Raw genomic sequence first — 20,725 nt, forward strand, 5'->3', positions numbered from 1 at the left:
ACAAAGCAACTTCTGTAGTTAGCTTTTGGTATTTTTTTTAGTAAAGCACACATTTGTCTGCTAGTGGCTCAAAAAGAGAGTATTAAAAATATCTTGTTTCCTTTTCCAGCTATTTCAAAATACCTTAATTCATCTGATTAGTTTTGAATTAATTCAGTTTTCTGTCATATTTGAAGAAACACTAAAAGCTTCAGGGTCTCTGCGATCAGGATGAAAATATTCTACATTTCCTCTTGGCTCAGATGTTAGAAGGATGCACACTGTCAGCTCAAGTAGACTGACTTTCGCCACACGTTAGTTAAAATGTAAAAATGCTACTGTAATAAAGTAAGACTTTTTCCAAACTCCCTGAACTTAAACATTGTGGAATGGCTTAGCGAGTGCTCAAACTGCTCCACGATATCATTTAATGAGCAAAAGGTCAATCAAGCTGCACTCTTGATCCTTGATCTTTGTCGCATTAAATGATAGGTAAAGCTGACGGGGAGATTTGAATATCAAATGTTTCCACTTCCTGTACATTGTCTGTTTGTAAATGTCAGACACAAGCTGAAAGCACTGGTGTCTCGTTTGTTTACACAGGGGAAGTTATTGAAATAGTTCCATTGTGATGTTTCCACGACTTTTAATCTCTTTGATATCTCGTTTTGGGCGAATTATTTTATCGTATTGAGATACATGACACATACATGGGACCCTTTCTTAAATGTTAAGAGCTTTGAATCAAAGGGAAATGAAAAACAAAGCCAGGGAGGAGACTGATCATCAAAGACTTGTTTTTCGACTGAGTTCAGAAGTTCAGTGAGGCGTTTTTTTAATGAGACTAGTAGCACTTTCTCCCTACGTTCTCTTCCCCGTCTCCTCTCTTCACTGCAAGGCTTCTCACTCAGGTCATTAGAGGAAGGGGCGGGGCGGGGCTGGGGGGGGGGGGGCTGGGGGGGGGGGGGGGGGGGGGGGCTGGGGGGGTTACATCAGAAAGGAATGGTAATAATGTGGAAACCTGTGAGAAATCAGATAAAAAACATTACAGAAAGCAGCGATGTTGTGACCTACTTTTTTCGAAGATATTTACCTTTTCAGTAGAGGAAGAACAGGCGTGTTCTATGGTTAGTCGCCATATTCTCTGACATGTTGCGGACTTTAAGATAGTTAATGAATCCCCTGAAGAACAGCAGGATGCCTGGTGAGGGAAAACACAGTTCACTTGAGAAAGGGCAAAATAATGCAAGACTTCAAAATAATATATAAACATTGCAATATATTTACCGAGCAGCAGGAAGATCCACCAGAGCCAGTATTGCCCGTTGAAGTAGCCGGTGAAGTAGTCAGAGAACTGAACACACAGACCGTCACATTCAGTACACAAGGAAGTTACAATTCAATTAGGCACAGAAAGTACAACTGTGAACGTACCCTGACGATGAGGATCCACTTGATGAGGGAGAGGCCGAAGCCGCAGATTGCTCCGTAGCGTCCGGCGATGGTGTTTGTCAGACAGAAGGAGAGGCAGAACCCGATCCAGTTAAACAGGAAGGCCACTGCGGGGAAAAACAGATGTTAAAAACGACAAGAATAAAGAAATGGCAGGGGTAAACACAGAGGCAACCACTCAAATTGTTTTACAACGACAAAAGAGACGGACATAGCAATGCCAAGTCTTCAAAACACTTATTTATTGCAGAATCAATAATAAAGAAATGTGTTTTTGCCCTGGGCATTTATGTAGGGTGAGAATTGCATGTTGTTGGAGGCGGATTAGGACTACTTTAAATGAAATGCAAACACAAGACGATAATCATCTGAATGTTGGCCTTGTGTGACGTCACGTTACGCCATGTGTTTACGTCAGGAACAATCCTAAAAGGGATACATGACACTGGAGTTGAACAATTATAATATTAATCGTGGCTCAAGCCCTCAGACTTACTGAAAAAGGCCAACATGAAGATTCCATCGTTCCCAACTCGGAGCTGATCGGCGTCACTGAAATCGTCTCTGGGAGGGAATTCATCATCCTGCATTTACCAAATATACATTCAGTTAAACATCCACTACACAAAGACCACAGATCACCCTGAGAGCTGTTTGACTAAGAGGCGTTGCCACAAATCATCTCTAAATCAACTCTAAAGAAGAATGACTCATCTGATACTGGTGGAATTCATCATATGTAGCTTAGCACATAAGAGACGTAATACAACTTCTACATGTAATGAAGACCAATTACTACCATTTATTTAGTTCATAAGTGTCTGTAAGTTGCAGAATCAGCATCCCAAGCTTGCAGTTAATTGTACTTTACTTAAGACTTTAATGAAACAAGGTAATAGAAACACAGAACAGTGACATAATGTGTGTGAGCGTGTGTCCTCACCTGTGGCATCATATCCACAGCGGAGGTAGCCAGTGCGGCTGCTTTGGCGTTCTCTGCTTCGTCATAAGTGGGCAGTGAGGTGGCGACGCTGTAGGGGGGGGGCACTGGGAAGTCCGCTCTATAACTGGTCTCTGTGGGGAGAAACAGAGAGGGAGAGGAGGGGGTTAAAAGGGGATGAAAAAACTCCCCAGACTGCTGTGGAAATTCAAATGCAAATCATTATCATGTTTTCTGGGACTGCCCTGTTATTGAGGTCTTTTGGAGAGAGATACATAATGCCAAATGTCATGTTCCCATGGAGAGTAAGACTTTGTTTTTTGGACTCATACCTCAAGGATGGACTGAAAAAGCTGATATATATTAAATCTGTTGCTGGTGGTGAGTAAAAAAGCTCTTACAAAGAAGTGGTTATCACCTGATAGCCCAACTTTAAACGCATGGATGGATATTACCATGGACATTTACAAAATGGAGAGGATAACATCATCTGTCAATCACAAACTGGAACTATTGGATGGAGAAAGTGGACTGATTTCGTAAAACCTCATAGGCCAGATTTTATTTTTACAAACGTATGATTTCACTGTGAAGTCCTGATCGATCCCTAATGTTCGTATTGATCGGACAATTTCGGACAGACAAACTTAAGATGTACAATTACTATGTCTTGAAAAAAACACTAATTGTTTGCTGCTAAACGTCAATAAAAGAAAAGGGGAAGAAACAGGACTGCATGTTATGAAGCTAATGTGTTAGCGCTGTCATGGAAATCATCACTGACTCATGAGTTAGGAACTGGAAAATAGAGGAAGTACATAATATACAGAGTGTGATTCAGTGCGTACCGGATGCTGCGGAGGCTCCCAGGTCGATGGAGGCGTAAGGGGGGGGAGGAGCCTCAGAGTCAGACTCCCCCTGAGCGATGGGTCCCGATGCTTCCCCTGCCAGCACCTGGGTCTGGTTCTGGTCCGGGCTGGATGTGGCAGCCTGGACGGAGGCAGAAGTGCACGGCTGCGGCTCGCTGGTCGAGGCCTCAGAAGAGTCGTCCTCATTGTGGAACTGGAGGAACACGATTCAAGGTTCAAGGCTTTTATTGTCATATGTAATAATAATAATAATAATAATAATAATAATAATACACTTTATTTGTATAGCACCTTTCATGCACAAAGCAGCCCAAAGTGCTTTACAGAAAAGATATAGTCTATATACAAGTAATTGTAATATTGATATATATATATAAGTTGCAGACAGATGAATGTTATGGATGTCCTTTCAAAAGTCCAGGTTATTAACAGTCTTATTGTCCCTGAGTCTGGTGGATGAGTCGGGGGTTAGAGAGTTCGGCGATATCAGCTGATCAGTCAGCCGAACAAACGAGTAGCTGCTTGAGGCGATGTGTCAAGTTTCTAAAAATGGCATCAATCTGGGATTTCCTGCCCGGCAGAAAGAACGGCTTTTTAGAGCTGAGAGAAAAAAGAACAGCTTTCTATAGAACACCATGAAACAGGGCCATTGTTATTTAAGCTACGTATTAAGCCAATCAGTTTTATAGTGGCACTGAAAGCTGCACTGCATCAGGTAGTTATTAAGTAACTTATAAGCTTTACACAATCTGTTTTTGTTTGTCAGCGCAGAATGTGGGTCAGGCAGAACGGATTCTTGTTCCCTTTTTTCTGTTGATACTCTAAGCTGAGTGAGTGTGTGTTGACATGGGCAACAACTTTGAAAAACATGCAGTATGAAATTGGTTGAAACTTTAGCATATGGTGCATTTTTCCAGTAGTTTAGATATTACTGTTTATATCACAGTGCTAAGAATAAAAGTGTAGTACTGGTTAGTTTGTCTTCATTAGTTATACTCCCTTCAAGTTTTATGAAAATGAAACCAAACATTTTGAGGGCTGCATGGTTGTATTTATATTGAGTTATTACCTCTCTATGTAGTAGTTTAACTGGTATTGGCGTGTCCGCTATTCCCACATTGTATTCAAATTGCCTAACTATGAGGGATGTAAACCAGCTCCTTTGTATCTCATTGATGTGTCAGAGCTGTATGAATATACTGCAAATGAAAAAAGACCTTTTAAACTGGCTTAACTCACAGTGGTTTTTATCGCGGTGCTTCCACTGAATTTACAACCTTGGATTTAACAGCTATCTGGAAGTATTTGTTGAGTTGAAAAAGTCTGCAGCTCATATGTTTGCAGGGTCATAACTTCCCCGTCTGATCTTTAGCTGAATGTTTGGCACGGTAAGCAAAGAGACGTGAGACTACAGTGGTATGTCGACACAGGAAGGTCTCTGAGAGCGTGATGCGTTCATGTAATCAGTTAATAACAGACTCCACTACAGCCTAGTGAGTGACAGAAACCAGAGACAAACGCCCTGTGAAATTACAGAAGGGCAAAGAGAAAATTGTAGTTACAGAGAAGCTGGCGGGAAAACTGCATGGGCAAAGTGTGGGAGAAATTCACACAGTATCCCTCAACCTAATGCTCAATAATAACTATATTGACCTGGATAAAATGTTTTTTAGTTTTTAATCCTATATTATTGGGGGAAACTCAGCAGTCCATATAATGTGGTGACGTTATGGTCCATCCAGTGGTGTTTACCCTTAGAAAGATTCTACACTACCCTGTTATTGACAGATAAGAACTGTAGACGACTACTTCAATTTTGCTGAGCAAGTTCAACTAGATTAGAGCCGTGTAAAACATTTATTAAAAAACGAAATTGAAAGAAGGAAGTGACGCCGTTTGAGTAAATTCCTAGAACACAATGTCCAAAGCTAGCATTATGCTGTTGATCTGCAGACTTGTGTTGATACAAAACATTGAAAGTTTAATCACTTCTACCATTTCAGTCATTTCCTCCATTGCAGTTTTGTTGTTAAGGTTGTGTTGAATACAAGGTTGAAACCTCTGTATCTATCAAGAATGATAATGATCAGTGTTATACCCATGTGTGTGAAAGGTAGGTTAAACAAAGTAAGTATTGTGTTTACTTAAGACTTCATGGAAATATTCCTGTTGTGGTAAAGCAACACCCTCTGTAATAACAGCTGACTGATAACTACAGTCAGAGCTCAACTATCTACTAACCGTAGTCAAAAAGGAATACAGTGTAGTCATTATTAGAAGGACACTTGTTCAGTGAAATGCAGATACAGTTCTCAGAAAGGAAACCAATTGAAACCACCTTGCAGGGGTTAGAGTGAATGAGTGGCTGAGAATCAAGGACAAAGCATGTCACACCCCCGCACACAGGACATTACATAAGGTGGTAATAACATAGCCTCCTCGTATAATATACCCAAAAACATGTGGGCCTGCTCAGAGAAGCTATACCATGTACTTAAAGCAATTGTAAGTGTTATTTAGGGAAGAATAATAGAGCTAAAGGGAAAAAGGCATTGAAGATCAGGCTGTCTAAAAACCACATCAGATAACTTTTTTTATCAGCGAGGCAAGAATATGTCGTACAGCAAAGTGTCAAAACACATCCTTGAGAGTCCGCTGTTTAAAAGCTGATTTAATCTCTGAAATGTTGAAATCTGCACTTTGTTCCAGGGTTGAACAATTAGAGTTTGCTTTGGCTGGCACTGAATCCTGAGGGATTATAACTCACATGCCCATAGGCATCAGAGCACAAAGTGCACTTTATTTCAAAGTGACCACCAACATGTCTCAGCCACTCTTTGTTACTTTGAGCAGGACAATTTAATTTAGACACATTTAATGTCAGCTCAAACATCACCACATTGTCAGGTTGCCTTCTTTTTCCATCCCTACACCCACATAGCTTTTTTTCTCATAGTGGTAACACACATTTTACTGCCACGTGTAATCTCAATTAAGTTCTTAATTAAAATGTATGCAATGGGTTATAACACAGTCTGATCACTTATAACAGTTAGTTACTTTGTTATTATCATTTTTGTTATTATCACAATGTTAAATGTCATTATGGTCCTACCCAAGACATGGTTTATCAAGTGTATCACATATTTAATCAGGATGCAAAGCTTAAATAAATGAAGCAAAAGTAAAAAATCCCAACAATTTAATCAATTTTAAAACACCTTAATTCATTGTATTTTATTGTAAATTTAGTTTTTAACCTTATTTTTTGGTACATAAAGCCCTGAGTTTGAATTATTGTAACAAACATTGATGTGATGTGGTTTTTTCTTCTGATATATTTTAACAATTGTTGTTTGTGGCAACAAACAACAAAACAAGATTAATTTCTGCTACCTAGCTAACGTTAGCTTAGCAGATGCGGAAGTACCAACTGTCAGTCAAAACATAACAATCTGAGGAAAAATGAACACCTTAAATACAACAAAAATAACAATTTAGAAGCAAAATGACTTGTTTTACTTTATTATCTTTGTGATATGTGTGATATAATTTAAAATAAGTTTACCAAGGCCTTGTTTCCTGTATCAGGCCGAGCTATGATTCGGTGTTTTTAATATTTCTCGTCCCAAACTCACCACTTGGTATCGGCTCGTTGGATCCATCCCGACCGGATTCAGCTGGGAAAACAACCCAGAAGAAAACCTTTGAGTTGTTGTCACTCCGAGAGAGACTCCCCTCACAACAAACCTACAATAAACAGCAGGAGAAACGATCAGAAATGGCTGCTATGTACAGCCGTTTTAGAAAAACACCGTTCCTGGTGAAAAGCAACGGTCAAACGGTTTCTTTGACTCGATCACTTCCTGTCAGATATTTCAAAATAAAATGTATAACAATGTAATGCATCACAAATAGTATTCAAATAACAGTCAAATAATAATAATACAGTAATAATCAACGAATTATTAATAACCTTTGATTCCAGTTTTGGCTTCAACCTTTAGTCTGATAAATATACATATGGACTGTAATATATAAAAAATATATTTTGGACTGTTTATTTTTTGTGTCTTCATTTCTCTTATGTACATTGCCTTGTTTTTTTATGCTGCTGCAACGCATATCTATCTGTCTGTCTGTCTGTCTGTCTTTAAAACTGACCTTAAGTACAGTTCTTGATATACTTGGTTTCCTTCTACCACTGCTTTCGAAAAATGATGTAGTACTCACTCTAATCATCTTCTTTCGATGTTTTATTTTGAAGGCCAACTCCGCGTGCCTCTTGCTAACTTGATGCAGGGGAAGGTTTACAGAATGCCACGGATTGAGCAAGCGTGATGACGCAAACGCAAACCACAAATGAACAGATGAGACACTAGGTGGAGCCAAAATCCAGTTTATATCATGGACATAGCTTTGCATGCTTCAGTTGTTCAAAGATACAACACTACAACATACATCTCTTTAATTACTTATCTCTTTTAAAGTATTGTGTAGCTATTTTGATAGCAGTAGAAGGCCATGAAGAAGGAGGCTATAGCAGAGGGCATTTTTTTACCCAATTGTGAAAGCCTTAATGAGAGTAACTTTTGACAAGGAAAAAAAACACTAGCCAGTAGAGACAGCTGAGTTGTGTAAACATGATTGATTGATTGATTGATTGATTGCTGTGTTCTTCTATACTGTCCTGAAGCCTCTAGGATATCCCTTTCTTTTTAGAGATCTGTTTTTCTGTATGTGAAACATCATATAAACAAACAGGTCCTGACCCCCCTGAGGTCCCTCCTGCAGAAAAGAACCCTCAGCAGATCATATTTGTTTGGATTGCACACTGCAATATGTTGGCAACACTTACAAAAGCATAAACAGTGAGTCATATAGGAGGCATTTGTGTCCTTACCGCCTCCTGAAGTTTACTCTGTCATGTGTTCCTGCCTCCGGGCTAATCCTGGATCAGCATTGCAGTGGATCAGCGCACAATAGGCTCTTGGTACTTTTTATGAATGCAAGTCCTGGAGTTTTACGGATAAAGCACAAAGAGGTTCAGAAACCATTAGGGATTGACTTTGAAGGGATAGTTCAGGTTCAGAAGCCTCGCAGCAGTGCATCATTAAGAATATAATGCATATTTGTTGCTGTAATGCATTACTAATAGTATGTTATTTCTCACATTATTCATTTATAACCCCAGTGACTTGCACTGTATTTCTATCAATATGCTAACTGCTCCCTCTAACACTTAAGATGTGCAATTAGTGGGCTTTTTAACCAGTGATTAGGCGATGTCCTGATACGCCTATCAGCTTCATCTATCACATGAATGCCATTCCTTCAATTTGCCAAAAGCTGGGTAAAGCCACCCTAAACAGGGCGAACAATGAAAACACAGCGAGGTATTGATAAAAGGCTCTTCTTGAATTAAATATTAATCCCATTCGCTAAGAAGAGGATTACTGTAGTACATGTATCAGTTAAGCAGCTCATGCTGAGACAGAGAGGGTGAAAGAGGTTGGAAGAAAATGTGAAAAACACGTTAAAAAAAAGGGAAAAAGCAGGTGCAATGAACTGCATCATTAAGTGTTTTGCCCTTTGCAAGGCGGCAGGCATTAGCATCAGTAAGGATTCAAGTGCAGTGGAGATGTATGACTTCCTTCCTGTCTGTACCTTTTTAAAGCAGCAGATCTGCAGCAGGGTAAGGACGACTTGAAGTCATTTTCCCAGCTGCTGTTAGAAGCCCATAACGGCACTTTAGCACATCCATCACACACACACACACACCTGCATGAAGACACCCACACACACACACACACACAAACACTCACACACAACAATCAGGATGCTGTTACTTGGCAACATCATTTCAAGGTAAATAGGTGCTGTAAAAAAAGGTGTTATATAAAGAAACAGTGGGTGTCTCTGTCAGACGCTGCAGACTCATTCCTATGCTGAGAGCGCTGCAGTTTGACTGGAGGAGAGGCTGATGGCAGCGTGTCTTACAGGAGAGACATCTGGTAGAAACGCAGGGACACAAGTCGCGATTTAATTGCCTGTAGCTGCAGTGTAGTTCGAGTCAATTTATGTGGGGAAAATTGCATCAGAGGAAGGTTTCACAATGTATACAGAAGTCTCTACAGGATACAAATCAAACAGTTTAAATGAAAGGAGTAGGGAAAGGGGATGTGTTGTGTTTTCTTGCAATGGATATTAATTATTCAACATATCTACCATCAGTTATCCCCACCATCACAAAAGGGGAAGTCCATTTAACAAAAGCACCATTCATTTGTCCCCTGACAGAATAAAAAGACTCCCAGTAAGAGCGCGGCTACATCGTTTTCATACCAGTATAATTCATTTGTGAATTGTAAGTTAATATTTGGAAGTGTCCGAATTGTAAGTCTTGATTTTCTGTATAAAAAGTTACATTATTACCTCCAGGAAAATTAAAACATTAAAATACATTTTTATCAACTTGGTTATGATTTGAATTACGATTGAGTAACACAAATTATAGACATTTATTACGGGTTCCCATGTATATTCTTCATCTTGTAAAGGGTCCTTTGTCCTCTGATATACCCACTGCAAGCAACTGTTACACAATATATCAGAAAGTAAATAAAGAATACAGAGAAATCTTTGCATGAAGTTGCCATCTCCCCCACTGGCAGTATGTGAGGAAGGCAGTAATTGAAAAGTGTAAATAAGCAGAAACTCTGTCCATGAAATTGGCCCCTACACGACACAAACTACAAACATGGAGTAATTAAACGTGTAATTATGTTGTCTGAGGCTCTATCGACACAGGCTAAATAAAATGTCTTTTAAATAACCGACGGTATGAGATACAAGCAGCTGCTAATTAGCAAGAAATGTGAAAACGGAGAGCATTAATCACACGTACACGCCTCCCTGTGTCTGCAGATGAGTGAGTGGGCGGGTGAATCTGTGATGGCATACAGTGCAAATACTTAGAGCGTCCAACAGAGGGCAGAAAACACAAGATTATACTTTAAGGTGCTTTGTTTTTTATGTCCCTGTGCTGTTCAAACACTGAATGTAGCTTATCCTTAATTATTTCTCACCTACACTTAAGAAACCCTCATGCATTTTGAGTCACAATCCTTATTTAGAGTAAAAAATATGCACTCAATTAGTCCAGCAAACCAAACTCCTGTAAAAAATATACAGTTGAGCTATTTCTTAGCTTTCTTTGATCCTATATTGTTTCAAATAAAAGGGACTTAAATACATTGGATCAGAATCCTGCCGCCACAAGGATAAAACGCACTTGTTAACCCTGTTGGAGATATATGGCGACGTTTGAAACAAAGGTACTTTTGTTCTGCGCTCCTGCTCTCCTGGCAGCCACCGCTCACTTTGTTCTGAACATAATGAGCCCAGGGAATAGAAGAGCTCCTGTCGTGTGTGTGTGTGTGAGTGTGTGTGTGTGTGTGTTGAGAACAAATGGTATGACAGCCTGATAATTTCTAAACACATTAAATGGAAATGTGCAGTACTAAACATGGCGGTGTAACAAGTGATTTTAAGCCTGCATTCTGTTTTAAAATCAAGAAACTGTCGGCATTTAAATCACTCCAACGCGTCTGGCCTCTTTTTATAAGACAGTCATTTTTTGTGGAAGTTTGTGTAATTACTGGGTGAAAATCAAGATGGTGTAAAGTGAGCTAATTACATTTAATGTTAGAGAACTTCAGTGAGAATATTTAGCACAAATGAAGCTGATTTTCCAAACGTATCATGACCATTTGAAACGTACTGCTACACTTACTTAATGTCTACACCCAAAAGCTACTTTGATTAAGTTAAGGGTTGAATTTAGACATATAACGTTGGGCTGTCTGATACGGTCAGTCAGAATTCACATTTTGTGTGTGTGTGTGTGTGTGTGTGTGTGTGTGTGTGTGTGTGTGTGTGTGTGTGTGTGTGTGTGTGTGTGTGTGTGTGTGTGTGTGTGTGTGTGTGTGTGTGTGTGTGTGTGTGTGTGTGTGTGTGTGTGTGTGTGTGTGTGTGTGTGTGTGATTGACACCTCGTTGTGTCTCTTATTGGTTTTGTAGCACGCGTCATGGCGGGACAAATTACACCCTCGTCATTCTTCTTAATGGTAAATTAAGATTTGTAACCTTCGTTTTGGGCAGAGTAGACCAATGGGGTCCCATATGTTTCAGATGGTATCCAGGGTATTGCCTCCTGTCAATAACAATTAGCCAATTTACACATTGAATTTCCACCGGATGATGTCGTCAGTTAAATCAAATAGCCTGACACCACTGTATTCTCCAAAGACATGAAGACAGCTACTGATGAAATCATGTTTAATTTGACGTCATTTGTGTCGTCTCTACAAAGCCTCCGGTTGACCGGGTAAAACAGTGGTCACTATTCCCTTTCATCTATCTCCAAAGAGCCGGTTTTTCTTAGTGTTTATTGCAGATGTGACTTAAGATATGAGTGCGTTGTTTCTGGGTCATACTGTACATAATAGGACTTGTTATTCTCTGTGGTATTGAACACTTCGGGAATAGCCCCTTTAAATGTTTAATGATTCAGGGATGTTCAAGAAAAGTGTATTGTCTAGAGACTCGGGAGGTTTCATTGTAGGAAGGATGAGCCATCAAAATATTGTCTGGTACAGTACGCCCAGCTGATGCCAGGAAGTGTGTGTGTGTGTGTTACACAATAAAACACCGCTTATAATGAGACAGGGAATAATGAGTGTTGATGACGGAGAGCGAGACAGAGGGTGAGAACTGTACAGGGAGAAGTAGGCTAATACTCTGCTGTTGTGTATCACTGGGTTCATAAAACACAGAGGCATCATCAAAAAGCACATCGAAGAGTCAATGTATTCCCACTAGTCTCCGAGACAGTCTTTTGATGCTGAAACACACTTTCTTTCTCTCTCCATCCTCCCATTCTCCCTCCTACTCTCTCCCACGCTCCCTCCATCGCTCGCCATGCTGCTGATGAATTAAAAGAAAGTATGTCAGTTGGCAGGCAGCGAGGGGAGAAAAAGAAAGAAACAAGACATCAGAAAGAATTCATTCAGTGAGTTTCTCCACAAGAAACACGGGCTGAATCGACACCGCCTCGTGAGTTTTCGGGGCTTTTTTTTGGGTCAACAATCAGGGGTTGGGAATCCACCTCTTACTGTCCACTCAGCAGAACAAAACCACAACTAAAAAGGGGACAAATGTTAGTAATCTGCCTCATATTCCCATCATAACAACTTGGCCCCGGTGTCCATGGGGTGCCTTGTTTTTTTAAAAAGCAGCACTAAACACATCCACTGTAGGAAGCTGTTAAAGCTGCTGTTGCTATGCGACCGTGGAGGGCTTGGTTTGAGCAGCACCGTGCTAAAAGTTGAAATGTGTTTTATCTCGCAGCTATTGATGATCTGAGTGTGAAAGACGGAGAGAAGAAGTGTTGTGAAGTAGGTTAAGGTTCCCAGCATGAGTGCAGACAGATTATGAAACAGATTCTTTCCCCAAAACATTAAAAGTTGTACCAAAACTTTAACAAAGGTTTATTTTAAAGAGAATAGGTCACAAGTACAGGACAATGATAGATGCTCAAACATTATTTCTTGGTAGCATGAATCCAGTTTTATCCATAGCAAAGTGTTGCTAACGTTAGCTTACATCACACACCATAAACTTGTATCAAAGTTTCCATTTCTACGACTCTTAAAAGCCATTTTCCATGACTCCTTGGCTATCAACTTAATCTTTGTGATGGTTCACACTTTTGGACCAATTACAAAAAGTACTAGCAGACTATCACCAGAAACGGAGAAAGGAAGAGACCCCCTGACTTTTTAGTTAACGGTATTATGTCAACATCTCAATTTATATAATTCTGTGGTTTGTCCCATCCATCCATCTTCTCCCGCTTATCCGTGGCCACATCAACCAGCTCTGACTGGGGGATCCCAGGCCAGCGAAGAGATATAATCCCTCCACCTGGTCCTAGGTCTACCCCTCGGTCCCCTCTCCCAGCTGGACGTGCCTGGAACACCTCCCTAGAGAGGCGCCCAGGTGGCATCCTTACTAGGTGCCCGAACCACCTCAACTGGCTCCTTTTGACGCGAAGGAGGAGCGGTTCAACTCTGAGTCCCTCCCGGATGACTGAACTTCTCACCTTATCCCTAAGGGAGACGCCAGCCACCCTGCGGAGAAAACCCATCTCGGCCGCTTGTATCCGCGATCTCGTTCTTTCGGTCATGACCCATCCTTCATGACCATAGGTGAGGGTAGGAACGGAAATGGCCCGGTAGACAGAGGGCTTTGCCTTCTGGCTCAGCTCTCTTTTCGTCACAACGGTGCGGTAAAGCGACTGCAGTACCGCTCCCGCTGCTCCGATTCTCCGGCCCATCTCACGCTCCATTGTTCCCTCACTCGAGAACAAGACCCCGAGATACTTGAACTCCTTCACTTGAGGTAAGGACTCATTCCCTACTTGGAGTGGACAGTCCATCGGTTTCCTGCTGAGAAGTTCCTCTTTGGTTTGTGACAGTGCTTATAAAGGAATGTTAGCATGCTCAGGTGATAAACTAAGATGGTGAACATGGTAACATAACCAACATGTTAGCATTTAGCTCTAAGCAACACATGTTTAGGCTCAAAAGTTGCCAGCATGCTGACGGCTCTTGGCCTCTGTTAATAGTACATTGCTTGTGGGAAGAATATTTCATAAAATAAACATATCTTTGGTCCTGCATGTTCTTTTTGTTCATTTCTCTTTGTTGTATTATATAATATTAGCTTGTGTTGCGACCCCATGTCCCCATTGGAGCGATTCAGCTTCTAATCACAAGAAACAAAGAAATAACAATAATTAAATATTCATATTCTTTTCGCTGCACTTTTATGAAAGCAATAAGTCATTTACCACAGAGCTTCAGAGCAGCTCACGCCTCTTACTCCACCCCCCCCCCCCCCCCCCCACCAATTAAAACCTTTTGATGCTTATTGCCTGAAAATGAAGAACCATGATCCGTGTATAGTTTTGACAATATTCATCACCCTTAATATCTGCGCACCATCATAACTCTTTGAGCAATTATTCAGATCCAGATCCTTTGCACTGCCAGAAAAGGATGTCAAGCCCAGAGGCTATGCCCTTTTATCCGTCTAGTTATCCATTGCGATATTTTTAACTAATGTGTGAACAGCTTGTTCCTTTTTTAAAGCTTCAGGATCCAGACCGAGTCGATGAGATCAAAATGAGTGATGCTGCTTGTAAAAAATAATGTTGTGTCTTTTGTGTCGATAACCTTTAGTTGACTTTTGCTTCACGGCCCTCTCGAGTGGTTTTTATTAGTGACTTGGCATCTTGTTTACCCGAGGTCATCTATCAATATCTCTGTTATCGAGCTCCTGAGAAACGGACAGGACTGTAAGCTTTGATATGAACTGAAATTCATCATACATCTGTGTGGACGTTCTCAAATCAGGTCTGATGGAGGTTTTTCCAACCGAACCTGACAAAGTTGAAGAGTAGGAGTGTGCTGCACTTTTTTCCCCTCTCCAAAAACTGAGTGCGGAGATGATCTGGGGACCTGGTGTGCTAGAAACGGTTTGACAGCAGAAGAAGTCAAATGTTCCCTTTGGTTTCTTTGAATTTGATGTAGCAGAGGGAAGAACTGCACGTAGGTTGCTTGATCAACAAACATACTGACAGAACATGTTATTTTAAAGCCCATCCAACATAGAACTGCCTACAAAGCCATCATTCTGGCTTGATTATCCAATAATTGGCCTTGTGTTCCCCTTTAGCCCTTATGATTGGCTCGGCCTCATTATAGCACATTATAACTGCCATAACAGTGGCATGCTTTATACGTGTGCCTTGTTATCAACAACAGCCCCCCTCAAACTGCTGAACGATGATATTCTTTAATGATTAGTTTAATGATAAACGGCGCAGTGTACCTCGGGGTAAGAACCCCCTTTACATTATAAAGGAAAGAGATTACAAATATTTCACGCGTACCCCAAGGGACTCATATATTGTGGAGAAGCATGGGGGGACTGGGAAGCAAAGCTCAGCATTTTCTTAAAGTCATTATGCATATTAAATAGTGTTATATGGCCGATAATACGTCCTCGACCTGAGACAATTATTTCTCAGAAACTGACTAAAAGTGAAGCGGCTTTCTAGCTCCTCAGAAGAGAATGCGTATATTCAATTACTTTATTTCCACCCACATCATGCATCTTAGATTCATGCTAACTGTGGCTAAGTACTTTTTTCACCTTACTTTTGGATATATACCAACTTTTGGATTCCTTATGCTCAAAAAACCCTATCCTATATTTCCAAGGGTGGAGGAAATGAAGTACATTCACTGGAGTAAAGTGCTTGGTTATGATCTTAGAGACCAAGAGTTCATAATGCAAGAGTTCTGTGGAAGATGTGAAGGTTTGGAGTTTCTTCATGTGTTAGAAAGTTTGCCATAATATTCCTTTTGTCAATGTTTTTTTGCATTGTCTTTGTTGACACTAGTGCTTGTACAGTCAGTGGAGTTACATAAGGATAAAGTCGGAGCTTCAAAGGCTGCAGAATCTCTTCACATCACCTTTTAATTAAGATGCATGTTTGCCGCACTACAGTGACTACTTACTTTTAAGATTTAACACTTTACAGACCTTCAAGCTACTTGTTAGCACTAATACACCTTGTATCAGCTCACTTCCTGTTAGTGCTGACATGTATCGTTGGATTCCTCGCCTCTGTTTTGGGCTCCTTGATTTGTAATTGGTCAAGAAATGTAAACTCATTGTGACCCACAGCTAACGTTAATCCCACTGCAGTTGTTTCCAGTTGTACTTCTTTACGAATGGTCCCATAGAGACTACGTTATTTGACTCACCCTTAATGAATTGCATTGCTTGGATCACTTGCGTTCACCCAGCTGGTGCTCAGTTAATTACATCCAATGTATTATTTACAGTAACTATAGTTAACCCAGTATGTGTAGATATACTGCATCTGCAGGGTTGGGTAGATTAGCATTATTTGCTTTGCTAAGCATCTTGCAAGAATTAAAGTGCCCAATCTTTAAAGTGATAACAGACTACTACCAAACATGACATTACAACACCTTATTTTATTTCTCACGCTCTGTGTAGATGTTGTGTTGATGGTATCAAAAATAGTTCTGTGTGGGTCCCTTTGGGTAGCTCTGACCTCCTTCTAATGGCCTCATTATATTCATTAGCTTTAAAGCAGGAAACCATCTTTGTAGGTTCCCATTACACTCTGCTAACTTCTCTAAAGAGGCTATAAGCGAGGAGAAGAGACGTGAAAATTAAAGTTGATATGTCATTTTCTCCAGGATAGTACTGCTCTGGAGACTGACATAATCTGATTGGTTGAATGTAAAATGCTTATACTTGAGCTGATCTTGTTACAACTTGATATTAACTTTTCATATCACCACTTAGTCTCTAAGCGAATTAAACACCTCGTGGCACTTGAGTGGGGTGAATAACACGATGATGAATAATAACCTCCGACTCCAAAGTGTCTTTCTTTTCCAATCTTTATTTATCCGGGGAACTAATGTACTCTTTTTCACCAACACTCTGGCACACATTCAGAAAGTTCACTTCATACACAAAAGATGTCCAACTGGGAGTCGAGTGAAACGTCTTCTGTGTGGTTGCACTGAAACAGAAAGGGTTCAAGTGCCTTGCTCAAGGGCACCTGAAGAGTTGGGAAATTCTCCAAATATATTGGGATATGTACAGGCATATCAAAATGCTATTCAAAATGGCTGTTCATTGTATCTTGCTCTACGTGTACAGATTATTTACAGTGTCATGCATGCTCGCAATACCAAATACACAAGAACAATGTATATAATTTATTTGATGGTTTAACATGATAATCTATTGTAAAAGGAAGAGAAACATACAGAGATATACAGTAGAAATCTAAGCCTAAATACATTTTGTGGCAGCACAGAACATTTCACATTCCAATATGGGACCAAGGCCATACAACACCGGAAGTCTTTGATGACTCTTTTTTTTGTTGCTTTTTTAAACTTTTTATCGTAGGCTCACATGGCATTATATTTCTAAAATGAGCAGTTGGCAGCTCTCATGAGTGAGTTTTTTTTTTTTTAAAGTCACGAATTGTCGTTGCATGCATGATAAAGTATCAAGAGTTTCCGTCTCCTCCTCTCTTTCACCTGCACGCTGTTGTTCGGTAATTAAAGTAACGACTCGTACAGCTGCAGACTAAAGTAATTGATTAAATCAAAGTGAAGCAGTAAAAGCCAGGAAGTAAAACAGTTATTTTCTAGCTTCAGTGTTTCAGAAATCTGTATTATTATATCTTATTTACACAGCACTGAAGCTGAACTGTTGTGAAATTCAATTCGGACGTTCTTCTTCCTCGCTTGGCTTTTTGGACAAACTGCTTCCAATGCCGTAACAAGCGTGAATGCATGAGATCAAGAAACATTGCGTTGTGCTTTAGTCAAACATCCTCTTTTGCTGTGTGTTCAGACAGAACGAAAACATTCTGAGACGAGAGGGAAGTAACAGAAAGATCGTCCATTTCTAGCTAACTGACCGCGAACGGTTTTGGGGCGAATAAACACAAATTTGTACGCAAGGTGAACACTCGCTTCAAATGTCTTCTGAACACACCTTTCGCAAGATGTTTTGGCTTATAATATATCGGATGTTTTTATTTAATAATGGAGCTTTCTTCTTTCTTGGACCCAGGTCCTTTGTGCACTGCGCCCCGTCTACACAGTAGAAAACAGGGCCGTAACCAGCGATAAACTCGGGGTCACTCGAATGGGAATCAACTAAAGCCCCAATTAATCAGAGTTGAGGTCAATCCTGTTTCCAGAAAGAAAATTGCATTTGTGCAGCAACAATCCAAGTACAATACATTCAGTTCTAAGTCATATATCAATCAGTCTGTACACATACAACTTGATAAATTGATCCCATCGCTGAACTTATCAAGTAGGAATGTTTTCACGTGTTTTCGTACACTGTATGTCATGTATCTATGACACATTTACATCATCGTCCATGGGTTGTGGGTGATTGCTCTGCGACCTTAGGTGGAATGGCACACAGTTTATCAAAAGGAGTGGGACAGGGACAGGAGAGCTATTTTTATCCACAAAACTATTCCACGTTGACATTTGTCCACAGTCGAGCAAGCAGCACAGAAAATAAATGGTCTACCCACGCCCTTCCTATCTCAAGCTCTCCTTATCCATTCCCCATCTCTCTCACACACACACATGCACATGCACACACTTTTAAAATCCCTCCCTTCTGTTTCTACAACACTCGTAAGAATGGGCGTGTTACATTCTGATGGAGAAATGATGACCATGGCTCATTATCCTCTCCCTGAAGAATGGACCTGATACATTCAGCGCTAGTATGTGCTTATTAGTCGACAATAAGTCTGCAAATCAATGAAATCCAAATGGGTGTGCTGCTGTATAACGGAGCGTACAGTAACTCTGAAATGCAGGGTGAACATACGCAGTTTCTAAAGCAGACTTCAACAATGTCGGATGTTTGAGAAGATATTCAGAGTGCCCCACAAAAACTAAGTGATGCTTGAAACTGACCTGTTGGTGAATTCGTTTTTTTGTCTTTTTTTTTCCCATTAAATGCTCTGACGGTTAAAAGCCAGAACGACAATCACAAAATGCTCATATCATTTTCAATTCAGGGTTGTACACACAGTATATATACACTTATGTATATACACAATTATGTACTTATTTACAAAAAAAATGGTTTCATTCCTCCACTCTTTCACCACAACATTGTCGAGCAAAAATATAAATAAAACACGGGGTAGGAAAATCAATCGAATACCTGAAGACACAGAGTACAAAAATATCATAATATTTCATGGGTTGAGGAACCGTGTCGCCCAAAAGGCCCTTGGCAGTTGTTGTAAATTAAAGTAAGACGTTTTTTTTTCAGAGGAAGTATTTAAATTTGAGTGCAATTCTGTCACGCTATCACTTGAAGCGCTGTTGCTCGAAGGTAAAAGTGAAAAAATGGCAGTTTTATTCTTATTTGTGCTTTTGTTTCCTTATCAAATGACCAAAAAAAGGATATTTCAGTGACAAGATGTCGAATAGCAAAAGATTCAGAACCTGAGTCTCAGTCATCCTGAACGGAGGAGAACATCCTCCACTTTAAATTATTGTGTTAGGGTAAAGTGTACCAGATCATTGCATGACATTAGCAAGTATATAATCAATGCTATAAACAAATACAAATCAAGTCTTCTGTAAAGTTGTGACATAATCCAAGGCAAAAGTCATTGTTTTCCCACTATGGTTGATCATTACATGCATTAATAGTGCATAGGGTACCAGTCAAACATACATTAGTTTGTTTAATGGACTGTTAGGAATTGCCTGCATTTATCTGACCACCTGTGTATAAAGTATTCTTAATTATATTGAATTAGAAAAATCGTTTTGTTATCATTGGGTTTTTGCAAATACTGAAATATATGTATTCAATTGCTGGCTTTGTATCTCTCTATTTACACATTACTGAGAGCGTTGGGAAATGACTGTCACAAGTCCCAATTACAGTACATACTTTAGAAAGTAACAAGACGATGGAACTAAGGATTCAAAGACTGCAAATATAAAAACAATTTTGACAAGAACTTGGTCCAAAACTCAGTTGTCTTTCTCAGTCAGTTTTTCTTTTTGTCCTGTGTTGCAGTCTTTACCTCGACAGATGCCATCATGTATAAAAGCAACAGAAAAAAAGGAAAATTAAGATGAAAATAAAAACAACAATAAACATATCAAACAAAACAGTCCAATCAGACATAGTAGAGCCAGTAGATGAGGTTGAACAGTGAGAAAACGGAGGGGAAGATGATCCGTGACCAGCGATCGATGGCGTTCACATCCGTCAGGTCGGGGATTTTGATTTTGAGCTGCGAGGACCGCCTGCGCAGACGACTGCGTTTGATCTGCGCGGCGCGGTCCAGGGAGTGTCGGCTGGCGGAGCGCGGCCCGATGCCTCCGCTCTGCTTTCGGTACTGGATGTGCGACGAGGCTTGGCTGTCCAACTGCACCATAGACTGAGAGTTTCTAATGTCCGCCAGGCTGGTGGTGATCTCGCCTCCCACCACCTCGTTATGGATCTCCAGGGTGGTGAGCAGGATGTTCCCGTGGCCGTGAGCTTCCGCCTGGAATGGATAAAGAAATAAGAAAAACTAATTAACAACATCATGTGCAAATAAATGGAACAGCTGGAGAGGACTCCACCTGAAGTGATAAGGCACTGTTCCCTCAGTGTGTTCAAGACCATGAAATGTGTATGTCATCATGGAAGGATTACTGAATGGGCCGACCGGGCACAGGCCTGGGAGTTTAGTCTCTAACAGCAGACACAGAGAGAGACACAGAACATCCACAGAGACTCAAACCATC

At 40.4% G+C, this 20,725-nt stretch overlaps 2 protein-coding genes across 5 annotated transcripts in view; both read right to left on the minus strand.

The window, feature by feature from the left end:
* Positions 1–919: 919 nt before the first annotated feature.
* ndfip2 (Nedd4 family interacting protein 2) lies at positions 920–7,088 on the minus strand. Its single transcript, XM_034151350.1, has 8 exons — positions 6,879–7,088; positions 3,220–3,433; positions 2,375–2,505; positions 1,928–2,015; positions 1,414–1,538; positions 1,267–1,333; positions 1,073–1,180; positions 920–1,000 (listed from the first exon to the last, which is right to left on the minus strand). The coding sequence occupies exons 1-7, from the start codon at positions 6,903–6,905 to the stop codon at positions 1,077–1,079; spliced, it is 756 nt and encodes a 251-aa protein (XP_034007241.1). The 5' UTR covers positions 6,906–7,088; the 3' UTR covers positions 920–1,000; positions 1,073–1,076.
* Positions 7,089–16,792: 9,704 nt separating this feature from the next.
* Positions 16,793–20,725, minus strand: part of LOC117499073 (gamma-aminobutyric acid receptor subunit beta-3-like) — a 60,477-nt gene continuing 56,544 nt past the window's right edge. For 2 of the 4 annotated variants that reach the window (XM_034151351.1, XM_034151353.1), the window contains one exon: positions 16,793–20,481. In XM_034151351.1, the coding sequence (XP_034007242.1) occupies positions 20,110–20,481 (372 nt within the window). In that variant the 3' untranslated portion in view covers positions 16,793–20,109. The remainder of the gene's footprint in view (positions 20,482–20,725) is intronic. The other 2 variants (XM_034151352.1, XM_034151354.1) reach the window with 1 other exon arrangement.

The sequence above is a fragment of the Trematomus bernacchii genome, unplaced genomic scaffold, assembly GCF_902827165.1.
Source record: "Trematomus bernacchii unplaced genomic scaffold, fTreBer1.1, whole genome shotgun sequence".
Taxonomy (NCBI): domain Eukaryota; kingdom Metazoa; phylum Chordata; class Actinopteri; order Perciformes; family Nototheniidae; genus Trematomus; species Trematomus bernacchii.

Coding starts and splice junctions, on each gene's coding strand:
- ndfip2 (XM_034151350.1), bottom strand. CDS start 6,905: ATGGATCCAACGAGCCGATACCAAGTG. Junction 2,506..3,219: donor GGGAGCCTCCGCAGCATCCG/GTACGCACTGAA, acceptor TTCTCCCCACAG/AGACCAGTTATAGAGCGGAC. Junction 1,181..1,266: donor GTGGATCTTCCTGCTGCTCG/GTAAATATATTG, acceptor TTCCCTCACCAG/GCATCCTGCTGTTCTTCAGG.